We start from the raw sequence: 13166 nt of genomic DNA on the forward strand, positions 1-13166 counted from the left end.
TCGGAACATAATTGAAAAAAAAAATCATTAAAAATGATTAACAAAATTTGTAGTAGATTTTAGTTGGTAGATACTCTGACAAAAAAAACTATAAAATAAACATACCACTTAGCTCATAATCAATTAGTGCAAAATTATTTCTAATTCATTAACCATTTCAAATTGACTCAAAATATTTATCACCTGTTTGAATTTGCGTTTTAATGCACTTGATCTGCGTCCAAAAATTATTATGATTATGTTGGGCAAAATATTTTAATTAATTTTTATTTTTTTAATTAAAAAATTTATTTAATTATTTGATAATTAATTTTTTTAATAATCATGTTTTTTAAAATATTACTTGAAATAGTAATTTTTTAAACATTAACTTTTAATTTTTTATATTTTATTTTATTTTATTCTCAATATATTTATTTAATTTTCTAATTACTCTTTTTAAATAAATTATAATTTCATTATTTTTAGTCATTTAATTTTTTTAAATTATTTTAACAGTTAATTTTATCAAATATTTATAATTTAATAAATTAATTTTTTATCTTCTAACTTTCAATTAATTTTTTAATTAATTTTACTGTAAATAGCCTATGCTAAACTCCAGATTTTTCCTGAATTTTAGCGTACGTAAAAATCTTGATTTATGTGAATCTACAATGCGCGTCTAATCAAAAACACTGTCACAGAGTGACAGTAAAAACAACTTTTAATTTTCATCTTAACACCACTATTTAAGATATATTTGGTTTTAGAAAGAAAGTGAAAAAAATAGGAAAAATAAGATGGTTTAGTAAGAAAAATAAAAAATATATATATTATTGTTATATAATCCATCTTTCTCTTTTTTCCATCCAAACTTATATAAATAATAAACATGTATTTCTTTCCTTTCATCATGTCTCATCTCTCTCTTAAAAAGAAATTCAATTATTTTTATTAAAAATTTAATGTCTATTTAATAACAATATAAAAATAATTTTATATCAATATCAAATTATCGTTTAAATTATTTTAAAATAATTATTTTAAAAATTAACAAATTTATCATATCTAATAAATTATAATTAGACAACTCTATGTGATATATATCAATTTTTTTTCTCTTGTATTGAAAGCATATTTTATATTTATAAAAAAAAAAAAGTTGCAAAGAAACTATTATTTTCCTTGTGACTAGCTTTGAAGGAAGAGACAAGATTGAAAGGTTGAGCAGGGCCACCAGCAAGCATTCCATGAAAAATGTTTTTAATATTTAGCAGTGATCATGTTATGGACTCAGACAACTAGGGTCTAGGGGGGGACCACAATTATTTTTTTATTAATATTAATTCTAGCTTAAATTGCGGTCTATCTTGTAAAAAATAAATAAAAAAAATTGTTGATGCAATATTGCAATCCCTTGATTGCAATATCCAAATCTAATAATTTCTTTGTCTTTTAAGTACTTCCCATACTGACTGTATTTTGCGTTCGGCTCTCGGCTCATTCGTATGCAATTTAATTATATTTTATACTCGGATAATAAATGTAGTTAATCATTTCAAATATATTAATTAATTGTTTAATTGTAATATTAAATAAGTTAATGTTATTTAAATTATTAAATATAGCATTCAATTTCTTTTATATAAAAACATGATTGAAAGGCACCCTCAACACTGTTGACTAGAATGTTAATGATATGTGGAGACATTGACAAAGACTCACTCAAAATTCAATTGATTAAATAAAATGTATAAGTGTTATAATTTTTTTTATATCATTTTCAACTCTTTAAAAGAAAACCACTTAAAAGATTATTAAATAAATTTAAACATTAAACTCTAAGTAATTTTTGGAAGTATCAGACAATCCTAAGGAATCTCTTTAAAATATTGTTTGTTAAGTGAAAGTTTAGTGTTGTTATTTATTTTAAAATATTAAAGTATACCAATTAATTAAAATATTATAAATTATGTTAATATATGTTAGATGTTTGAATTAATTAATATATAATATTAAAATAAACACTACTATCAATTTTACATAAAAAAAGCAGTACTATTGACTGCAGATAATGTCACTCAAATTAAATAGAAGTACTTAGTTTAGAAAATAATGGTAGAACAATATTTTATTTCGTAAGATTATAATTTTTTATAAACCACTCATACATGTTTTTGATATTAAAAATATTAATATTACTATTCAGCAATTGAATCTAATTTTCAGTTATGTCACTATCTGCTTCACAGCTCGGATAGGTTCATGAAGTGAGCCACAAGAAGACAAGGACCCTTGTCTTTTATTTTATTTTTTCACTTTAGACTTTAGAGAATATCTTTGTCTTATGATGGAATAAATAATGAAAAATTTAATCATTAATAATCGTTATCAATACTCCACATCTAAATAAAACCCTTTGCTCACTACAGAAGCTTCAACAGTGTCCTACCTTCTACTTCACTTCTGTTTTGTCCCTCCTTATTCTGCTTTTTTTGCATCTCTCTCTATGGAATGTTGAACTGAGCCAGCCAGGCTTGTTACTTTGCAAGTGGCAACAGAGATAGATACATACATACAAGGGCTTCAAAATGAGGGGCCCTTTGGGTGCAGTCATAGGAAGGTACCCTTCAAGTGATGGAACCACTCATTTGGGTGGCATCATAAGGCACAACAGAAAATGCAGAGACATAGCCTTTCTTGTTATCTTTGTAGCATTTTGGATTGCCATGATTGTCAACTCCAGCTTTGCTTTCAACAGAGGAAACCCATTGAGGTGAGGATCTTAAAGTTTGCAGCTTTTTTCTGATTGTGCATTGTGCTAATGGAGTTGCTGTAAATGGCAAGTTGTAGTTTTTAAGTGCAAATTTAAGGCTTTAAATGCTATTTCTCAATGGGAATAATACTTTTATAGTTTCTTTTTTTTTTTTTTGAAATTTTGCCTTGGATGTTAAACTTTCACATTTTGTTCATTTCCTTGTGTGTGTGTTTGATGGAGGGGGGGGGGGGGGGGTCCTACATCTTTACTTTCCTTCTTCTTTCAATTTTCTGGCTCTTTAATCTATGTAGTTGTTCAACTAATCAACCACAATTATCCTATGTTTATTAGGTCTTTTGCTATTATATGTTTTCCTCTGGTGTACTAATCTTGTCTTTTGTTGGTTCCTGAGGAACTGAAAGTAAGATTGAGACTTGATTGCATAGTAATATGAAACCTTAATTTTTTTTTTCTTTCTTTTGTTGTTATGGTTAAGTTGTGGTCACTGATTTTATGGCTTACTAGGCTTACTTATGGGTTGGACTACAAAGGAAATGTGTGTGGGCAAAAGCATGCAGTTCAAGATCTTCGAGAATTGGAGCTCAGATACTGGCTAAGTCCTAATCAGGTTTATCAAAGTGGATTGAAGGATAGCCAATTCAAACTGGTCAATGCCCGCAGTATATGCTTGCTCGACTGCCCCATACCTTCTGAAGATTCACTTACTTGGGTGTGTGATTATCCTGAAGGAGATATTCACGTTTCATTGAATGATTGGATTGATATGAACTACGATTATTTTGAGTTCCTTACGCCAGAAATGAGAAACTCCTCTCTTCAACTTCAGGGCCCTTGTTATCCTGTCATATTTCCTAGTGTAAATGGTGAGAAAACTTCTGTATTTCTAATGTATTCATAAATGTCATGTTTTGTTGTATGCCTGCTAATAGTTGTGTTGTGTGGATACATTACTTTGACATTTTAGGTTTTACCCTGGTTGCAAATTGTGCTCCTTGTAGGAAAGGAATCATTTTTAGGTTTTCTTTTTTCTCTTTCTTTGGGAGCAGGGGGAGTGGATAGTGTGTTAGGGAACTGTATCCTACATATGATGAGTTTTATAAAATACCTGATTTTACTGCATATTTTTTTGTCTAGTTTACTGGAGTTGCCAATTCATTGCTAAAGCATCAAATGTATCTTTAAAGCATTGGCAGCAGATGGGTGGAGTTACCATCAATGAAAACATTGTTATTGACAAGTCCATTCACAAGTATATCAATTCTCATTCAGCTGTCTTAAAGGTTAGCTTTTTTCAACTTTCTACCTTCGTTTTTTTAATTGATGTTGTGACTGTGATTTTTCCCAGGGAAAGCATAACACTTTATCAGCATCTTAGTTTTAAATTGTAACACAAGAAATTAAAAGAAGTTTGTGGGAGCAAGGAAGTATAAAAGAGATATGAGCATTCTGCTGATAAGATATGTTGGTGGGATAGCGAAGAACACACTCATATTAAGTTTTATTTCCTTGGTTTTACCACCTTTCATATCACACCCAGTGCTCTCTGCTGATAAAGTTTAATATATAATTTGTTGAGTGTTCTTGGTAACGGTTAACAATCCAATGAACAGAAGGTAAAAAAGAAAAAATTATGGATGCTTGTTGATATGCATTGTGCTGCGAATATTGTGACATTTTCACTCTACTAAGTACACTTGTTTGAAACTTTGTTTTTCTCTTTCATTCGACCTTCCTGTAAGCATTACTCCCTCCGGACCTAAATATAAGCAAATTTAACTACTAGGCACATAGATTAAGGAATTCAGTTAATAACATTTAATTCAAAAAATCTTCCTAAAATACCCTTCATAGTAGTTCTTGTAAAATAGGAATAAATGATTCATGGGAAACAAGATTTTATTAAATGAAGGACATAATAGGAATACTATCATTAAATGAGATAAAAGTTAGTTAGTATTTGCTTATATTTAGGTCCAAAATTATTATTTTTTGTTGCTTATATTTAGGCCCAGAGTAGTATGTCATTTTGCTTGTGTTGCAGAGATTTGAAGTTTCACAAATACTTTTATATGCAGAGATACATGGCTGACATAGGAAAGGCATGGCTTGTGCTGATTGTTTGTGGAGGGATTTTACCTCTGTTTGTGTCTGTGATTTGGCTGCTGATGATTCGGCATTTTGTTGCTGCCATGCCTTGGGTGACAGTGGTTTTGTTTGATGTTCTAATAATATCAGTTACAATGTTTTTCTACCTCAAAGGTTAGGATCTTTGCTGGGCTACTTCGAGTTGCATATGCCTGTTCTTTTAAGGACAAATGTTGCTAACTTATTTTTAGACACTTACCACAGATTTGCTTGCGCAACAACTTAGACCAGAAGTTGAAAAAGAATTTTTGAGCCAGACACAAACTGGATGTTTTCCTGACATAATTTTGGTAAAATATATGACTTATGGTATGAGGCAGAGGCAGGGGCCATTTGAAAAGAACAGAACAAATTAATTGTAATGTATTTTCTTTTATTGAATATTAGAATTTGGAATGTCAAAATATTAGATGATATGACTTAAACTTTTTGAGTTTGTATTTTGATAGCCTAGTCATTTATCAGGACTTGGGAAATGATGATCCAGATCTTGTCCTTGGTCTTCTGTGCATTTTGGGCATTGGAAACAATGATTTATTTTATTTTATTTGTGTGGTATACAACTCATGAGTCATGAAATATTCAAATATCAGATAAAAGAATGTGTATAACTGATACACTTGTTGTAATAGGTGATTAAATTTGAAGTCTATTGTACTTGCATCTATAACTTTTGAATTATCTAGCCAAAAATTTGTATTTCTCTTTCTCTAGATTTTGAACAAGCACCAATCAAACAATAATGCCTAATGTTGACTTCCTGGCTTTCAGTTGGCTGGATAGGAAATGATGCTATTTCCCCCATCATAGGTGAGCATGATCCTTACATTCATGTATTTGTGAGGGTAAGTATCATTGTGATTGAGACCTTAAATATTTATTCTCTCTCTCTCTCACTCACTACTTTGATGATTTATTGATTTATCATTTAAATTCATTTTCAGGAGCTTACTCATCTACGAGTTGTCACTGTCCTTATGACCTTTATCATGCTTGTTGCCATTCTTACATCAATTGCTGTTGTTCGGCGCATCCTTATGGCAACTTCTGTCCTTAAGGCAAGCATAACTTTATTATATGCAATTATGAAAATATGATTGAGTTTGTTGTTTTTCTTCGTTGATTGATATCTGATGGCAATTATCTGTATTTTTAACCTAAAATATATTTCTAAGGCTGAACTTCTGATCAGGGTCACAATTGTTCTTGTTTACTATTCAATCAATGGATGCTTAACCTTTCATCCTTCACTCTGAAAATGCCATTTGTTGTTTACCATAACATTTTCATTGTTAATATGTGATATATGTTTTGCGTATGGAACATTTATTTCCTAACTTCTATGACCTATAAGTATAAAACCTGCCATGTAATACATCAGTTTTTACATCGCACAAAGTTATGCATAACTTCTCTTTCACAAAATTGTTAGACATACCTAGTTCATAGGCACACAATATGGTACAACATAGCAATCCTAGAATTATAAGTAATTGTGGAATGATGATACTGCATTCTTTCCCTTATGACAGTCAATCAATTAAATTGATTTTAATGCAAATATTGCTCACAGGTTGCTGCAAAAGTGATAGGAGAAGTTCGAGCACTTATTATTTTTCCAATCATACCATATGGTATTCTTGCAGTGTTCTACATGTTATGGATTTCTGCTGCTCTTCATTTGTTTAGCTCTGGTCGGGTTGTTCAGAATAACTGCAACTCTAACTGCTGCACATATGACCTCTTGGAAAAAAGGGTGATCTGTGATCAGTGTTGTGGATATAGCATTCGTTACACACCGCATATTGGAGTTGCCATCCTTTTTCACTTATTTGGCTGTTATTGGGCTACACAATTTTTCATAGCTTGCTCATCAACAGTGATTGCTGGATCTGTTGCCTCTTACTATTGGGCCCATGGTGAAGCATCTGTAAGTCAAAATACCATGTTCATAAATGAAATGAAAATAATGCAATTCAGAGTCAAAGTACTATGTTACTAAATGTAATTCATCTTTCTCAATGCAGCCTGAAATTCCTTTTCTTTCAGTCTTTTCCTCCATGAAGAGGCTTATGCGTTACAGTCTTGGTTCTGTGGCTCTTGGCTCTCTGACTGTATCATTTGTAGAGTCAATCCGCTTTCTGCTTGAATCTATTCGCCGGAAACTAAAAGGCTCTAGTCACATGCCTGATAGCTGGATTGACAAGGCTGCTTACCAATCTTCTCAATGCTTTCGAAGGTGTATTGAGTGGACCATCAAATCAGTGAACCGAAATGCTTACATCATGGTAATTTTTATTAATCTTCCACAAGCCAAATTTGTATGCATCATGTTGATAAATATCTGCATGCTAATGTGCAGTTATTATTTAACAAATAAGGATATATTAAGGACCAATAAAGGGAAAAGCCAATTTTAATGTACTTTTTGCCTTATAATAGTAATCAGCAAGTGTGGGAGCTGCTGAATTGCATATGGATCTTTGATGTATTTAGGTTGAGTATAATAAAAAATAAGGGACAAAATTTATTTTATTTTTAATGTTTACATGTTAAATAGTATATAGACTTGCATGATTTATTGACCTAAACTCAATTTTTCTGTTATTTCTCGGGATTCCTCCAGTAATATCCTTTTTGGCACTTGAACCTCAGATAAAGTTCTTTCCTGATTACTTGTTATCCAGTTCCAGAGGTGTATTCTAGCACAGGTTGCATGATAATGGATAGAGTTCAGGCTTGGTAAAAAAATTGTCTACTAAGTATTAACTTCTATCAACTTTTATACTTGTGGCATTAAAATGTTTACAGTCGATGTCCCCCCTTCCCTAGAACAATGGTTTTCCTTTAAAATTTTGAGGGAGAAGTATTATGTTAGAATTTTGTTTCTTTTTTCTAATAAGTCATTCTATATTTAACTTAGTATATTATTTTCACATACTTTTTTTATTTATTCAATGCGTTAGTTAATTCAATTTATCCTTCAGTATTTAACTTCTCAAGTTTCTGCCTGACACTTGCAGATTGCTATAACGGGTAAAAGTTTCTTTAGAGCTTCTGCTATTGCAACAGAATTGATCATGAATAACATCCTACGGATTGGGCATGTTAACGTGATTGGAGATGTTATTTTGTTCCTTGGAAAACTATGTGTCAGCCTCTCAAGTGCTGTTTTTGCTTTCCTCATGTTAGACACACACAACTACAGTTCTGCACATAACAAGATCTCATCTCCACTATTACCTGTTGTGGTATGTTTTACATACTCTAATTAAAAGAGAAGAGTTTAAAGATCAATTTTGGTTTAACCAAACCATGAAAGATGGTACTTCAGTTTTTAATTGATAAAATGTATAGACTCTCAATTAGATGTATAGTTGGTGAAAATATTTCAGTATGTCCATAGGTTTCAGTTCCAAAATGTTGTTTTTTGTTCATCATGAAGAGTAAAAGATTGACTTTATACAGTCAACATGACAATAATGGATAACATGCTAGCTAAAAGCCTAAAAGGATGAAGGGCTGCAAAATAGTTGCAAAAAATATATCTATGCTAATTCTCCCTTTAATGCTGAATTGTAAACATTTATCAGAATTCAGAATCTCATAATGGATTTTGTGTAATGCAGGTTTGCTGGGCTCTTGGATATATTGTTGCAACTCTTTTCTTTGCAGTTGTAGAGATGTCAATTGACACCATCATTCTCTCATTCTGCCAAGACTCTGAAGAGCATGGAACAGCACATTATGCTCCACCGCTTCTCATTGAAACTCTGGGAGACCAAAATGATATGCAGAGACTTACACAAGGACCCCAATGAAATATCTCCTCATATTATTTTGTCTCTGATGAATTTTAACAGAGCTTCAAGATTTAGAATTTTGTTAAGGTGCTTAATTTTTCCACCTGAGTTCTGTTCTTCCCCTTGTATATATGTCATACACAATGTTCAACAAAGGTTCCCCATGATTAAGGTAGCTTTCTAAGTAGTTTTATTTTTTCACAAATGGAAATGGGTTATGCTAGGATAACATTTGTGCACAAACAAAACAAATTCAATTTTTGTTCGTGTAATTATAATCTTTCTCAAACCTGCTGCATCTTGTGATGAATTATAAGATCTTCGTGTAGAGCTTATTGATGGTCAGTTCTAGAGTTTTTTACGTTTGCTTTTCATATCTTGCAACACAATATTTACAAGAAATAAGTTTATAGACAAGAAAATAGTAGTTAGTAGAAAAGAAGATAACAAACTGCAAAATTTCTCTTTTATAATAGTAAGAATAGACATAGAAAATCCCATACTTGTCTTTAAAATTTAATATCTGATTGATATATCATACATAGCATTATTTCAGAAGACTTAAGATAACACGAAATCTTAAAAGAAATAAGGGATTGTAATGCTACGCTCTTTATTTATTGATTGATTTTCCAACTATTTTGAGGATTGTAACAGCTGATTTTTGTCATCACAGCAAAAATTTGCTACTGTCACTCAAGTGTTGCTCATGATCCATCATAAATTCGTATCGCGGTAACGATAAAACAAACAGATGGTAAGTATTTCTTAAAAAGATTCAGAAAATAAATAAATTTTAAAAGAGCGTTAACAAGACTAGCAGATTCTTTCTAATGCATGCTCTATTATTAGTATTAAAAACTACAAAACTAAAAGAAAAATTATAATATAAAAAATAAAACCCATAAATATTTATGCTTTCCAACAAATTTAACAGTTAATTTTGTGTTAAAAAAAGTATGTTAAAGAATATATTTTTAATATTTTTTTAAATTTTAACATTAATATCATTCGATTTTGCAGCTTTTAACTTTTGTAAACTCTAAAATCATGAGTTGTATAAACACTACTCTGATTTTTTGTTTCAGAACTACTATTATGTCTTGTCAGAATTATGATTTTAGGATTCCAAAAATTAAACCAATAATGCTATAAGCCTATTGCTTGGCACAGCTTGACTCTCAAGTTATTGGTAAGATTGCTAAATAAAAAAAAGTTGTTGAGAATCAATGGCATGTTGTTAATTGTATGATAGGTTGCCAACTGGTTAACGGTAGACAGTGGTTAAACTCTTATGTTTTTTCTCCTTTTTAAATTGAAAATACATTTTTGTTCTCCAAAAATATATATTTAATCAAATTATATCAGTATAATTTAAATCAATTATTACACCATTCAACAATTTTCAATTGGATAATATTTTCTTAAAATTTACTGTTGAATTATATATCACATTTATTCTATTTTCTGGATGATCAATATCATTAGTTTTCTTCCTTAAAGCGCAAAAATTCAACGTAATCCTAAATGAGCACATGAGAAATTGCCATTAATAAAAGTATCCGTACATAATATCCGCAAAGGCCTGCAAATACAAAGGATCGTCTTATTAAGCACATTGTCAAACAAAATATAAGCAATGCATTAATGTGGTAAACATGAAGAGCAAATTTCCCCCTCAAATATAAAAAAACGAAACAGTATAACCATTAGTATTAGTATAATGCATAACAGAACACGGGATTCTGAAAATTAGCATCATAGCTCACACACGAAGCATTAAGAAATGCAACTTGACACTGAAAATCAGAAATGGCTCAGTTAACATGTTACTGCAAAATTATGATGTCATCCATCCTAAGTAAAAAGACATGCCACCTCTTAAAATAAAGTACTGAGATATTATTGCACATGCACATGTTAGGATAGGATAGTATTATAAACAGTATACTTTTGACACACTATATACAAGTGCCATGTGGAAGAAATACGATAGGAAAACACAAAGATACATAGATGAGATGATAATACAGGACAATCAGCATGTAACTTGCCCCTCAACAACCAGAAACAACTCATTATTAAGCAAAAATCAATAAATAAATCAGAATAATAAAAGAACAAATTCCATGCCTTTCATCTACCCATTTTCTAATACAATCACGAGGTTCTAAAAAATGGTTTGGGGTGCAATTTCGGCTGTAACGTCAGGGTTCTAAGAGTCACCGTGACCCCAATTGCAGCCGCATCAGCTGCATTTGTCATAGTAACATCAAGGGTCACGACGAAACAGCAACTGTAATTTAAAACATTGACAATCACTACAGGCCTACTAGCAATTACAATTTCATAAACACTTAACTCTTCAAAGAGGTGCAAGAATTTACCAAGAACATCATGAAAACAAAATCTTAATTAAATAAAAAGATATTTTAGAGATAGTTTCATTGAAGTTGATTTTAAAAAATTTATATTTTAGACTAATATACATAAAATATTTTTTCTTAAATTCAATACCAGTAGTAAAAGTATGATGTGTTGCTCCCTCAATTTCTTTTTATTTAACATTTAAACTCATTTTCATTTATTTAATGAGAAATGGTAGAATGGGAATGTTAGATGCAGAATGCCAAGATAATCTGGTTTTTGAGAAACCAGTGCCTCCAGAGGAAAGGAAGAAAAGAGAAAAGGAGAGATAATTACTAATTTCATTCCTATTCCTGCTATTATTACATAGTAGTGTTTATATAGTGAAATTCTACATAACAGAATTTGTCCTTTTGTGCTATAGAATATCAGAATTAGTTATTTTTGTTTCCTCATTCCTCAGCATCATTCCTTCAATCAAGCGTAATCCTTGAGGTAAGTAGACCTTGCAATTGCTTGCTATCTGCACATCTGTTTTTGCTTGTTTTGCATCTGCTAGTTGCACCCCTGTGTCTGTTGTGCTATCATCAATATCAACTGTATCATTCCTTGGCCCATCAAAAACACCTTGTCCTCAAGGTGTTGGGCTTCAAACTATGGCTTCAAATTCAAACCGGGATCCCAAATTAAAATGGGTGAAGGAATGAGCGAATGAAGATTAGTGTTGTGAAAGTCGAGCCATTTTGCGGTGTCGATAGTGGCGTAAAAGAAGAAGGAGTGGTCAAGCTCCTTGCAGCGGCTGGGGTACTCCTTGCGAACTTGGAAAATGGTGATCCAGCGGCGGTTGGAAGACGGGTGGGGGTTGTTATTAGCAAGGAGGGGAACGATCGCAATGGGAAGCGAAGCCGGCAAGGGTGTGGGATGTGGCTGTATGAGTGCGGGGGGTGGAGGTGGAGTCGACATGGACGGCGGAGTTGGCATGGTTGACGAAGTTGGCGCGGGCAACGGAGTTAGCAAGAGTGATTGGTTGTGTTGCATCGATACGAGGCATGGAGGCACAGTCAGCCTAGAAGGCGAAGGCAATGATGGTGACTGCACGGAGGAAGAAGATGGGTGGTGGTGGCTGGTTCTCGGAGGCGGTTTTAGAAGAAGGGCATCCAGGGTGGATTCGAGGCAGAGTTGAGCTGCAGCAAATTTGGCCATGGTAGTCTTGAGGCGGTCCTCGCAAGTGGCAAGAAAGTTTGGCGTCCGCCATTCGAAGTGTGTGCTGAAATGAAAGGGAAGGTGGTTGCTAATGGAAGGTAGTGTGGAGAGGAAGCAATGAGGAGAGGTGGTTTGGCGGGTAGTGTGGGTTGTGGTAGTTGAAGCTGGTATGACAGCAATGAGAGCTCTGTTTGACGAGTGGTGTGGATTGTGGTAGTTGAAGCTAGTATGACAGTCATGGAAACTTTGTTTGGCGGATGGTGTGGGTTGCGGTAGTTGAAACTGGTATGGCAACCATGGACTCTCAATGAAAGCAGTGAATTGTTAGATGCAGAGTGCCAAGATAATCTGGTTTTCGAGGAACTAGTGTCTCCATAGGGAAGAAAAGAGAAGAGAATGAAAGGTAATTGCTAATTTCATTCCTGTTCCTGTTGTTATTACATAGTAGTGTTTATATACTGAAATTCTACATAACAGAATTTGTCATTTTGTGCTATAGAATATCAAAATTAGTTATTCTTGAGGTAATTAGCTAATTTCAAACATAATCCTTGAGGTAAGCAAGCCTTGCAATCTTCCTCTTAATTATGCTTGCTATTTGCACCTCTGTTTCTGTTTGTTTTGCATCTGCTAGTTGCACCCCTATGTCTGCTATGCTATCATCAATATGATCTGTATCAAGGAAAGGCGAAGAGGAGATGGAGAAAAAGAAGAAAAAAAAATTCTTGAATGATGTAGTTCATATTAATGACAGTCCTTCAAAAAAAGATTCATACTAATGACAGAATTAAATCAATTCATGCATGGACATGATACTAATCAAATTAAGCAATCTGCACAGAAAATTATAAGATTCTAATCAAAAGATTATGCCATCACTGCTCCGG

At 32.4% G+C, this 13166-nt stretch overlaps 1 protein-coding gene across 1 annotated transcript; it reads left to right on the forward strand.

The window, feature by feature from the left end:
• Positions 1-2394: 2394 nt before the first annotated feature.
• On the forward strand, positions 2395-8998 carry LOC100779959 (choline transporter protein 1). Its single transcript, XM_006594717.4, has 10 exons — positions 2395-2758; positions 3266-3624; positions 3896-4041; positions 4837-5020; positions 5678-5751; positions 5851-5964; positions 6480-6836; positions 6934-7194; positions 7930-8157; positions 8536-8998. The coding sequence occupies exons 1-10, from the start codon at positions 2574-2576 to the stop codon at positions 8725-8727; spliced, it is 2100 nt and encodes a 699-aa protein (XP_006594780.1). The 5' UTR covers positions 2395-2573; the 3' UTR covers positions 8728-8998.
• The last annotated feature ends 4168 nt before the right edge of the window (positions 8999-13166 follow it).

This window comes from Glycine max, chromosome 13, assembly GCF_000004515.6.
Source record: "Glycine max cultivar Williams 82 chromosome 13, Glycine_max_v4.0, whole genome shotgun sequence".
Taxonomy (NCBI): Eukaryota; Viridiplantae; Streptophyta; class Magnoliopsida; order Fabales; family Fabaceae; genus Glycine; species Glycine max.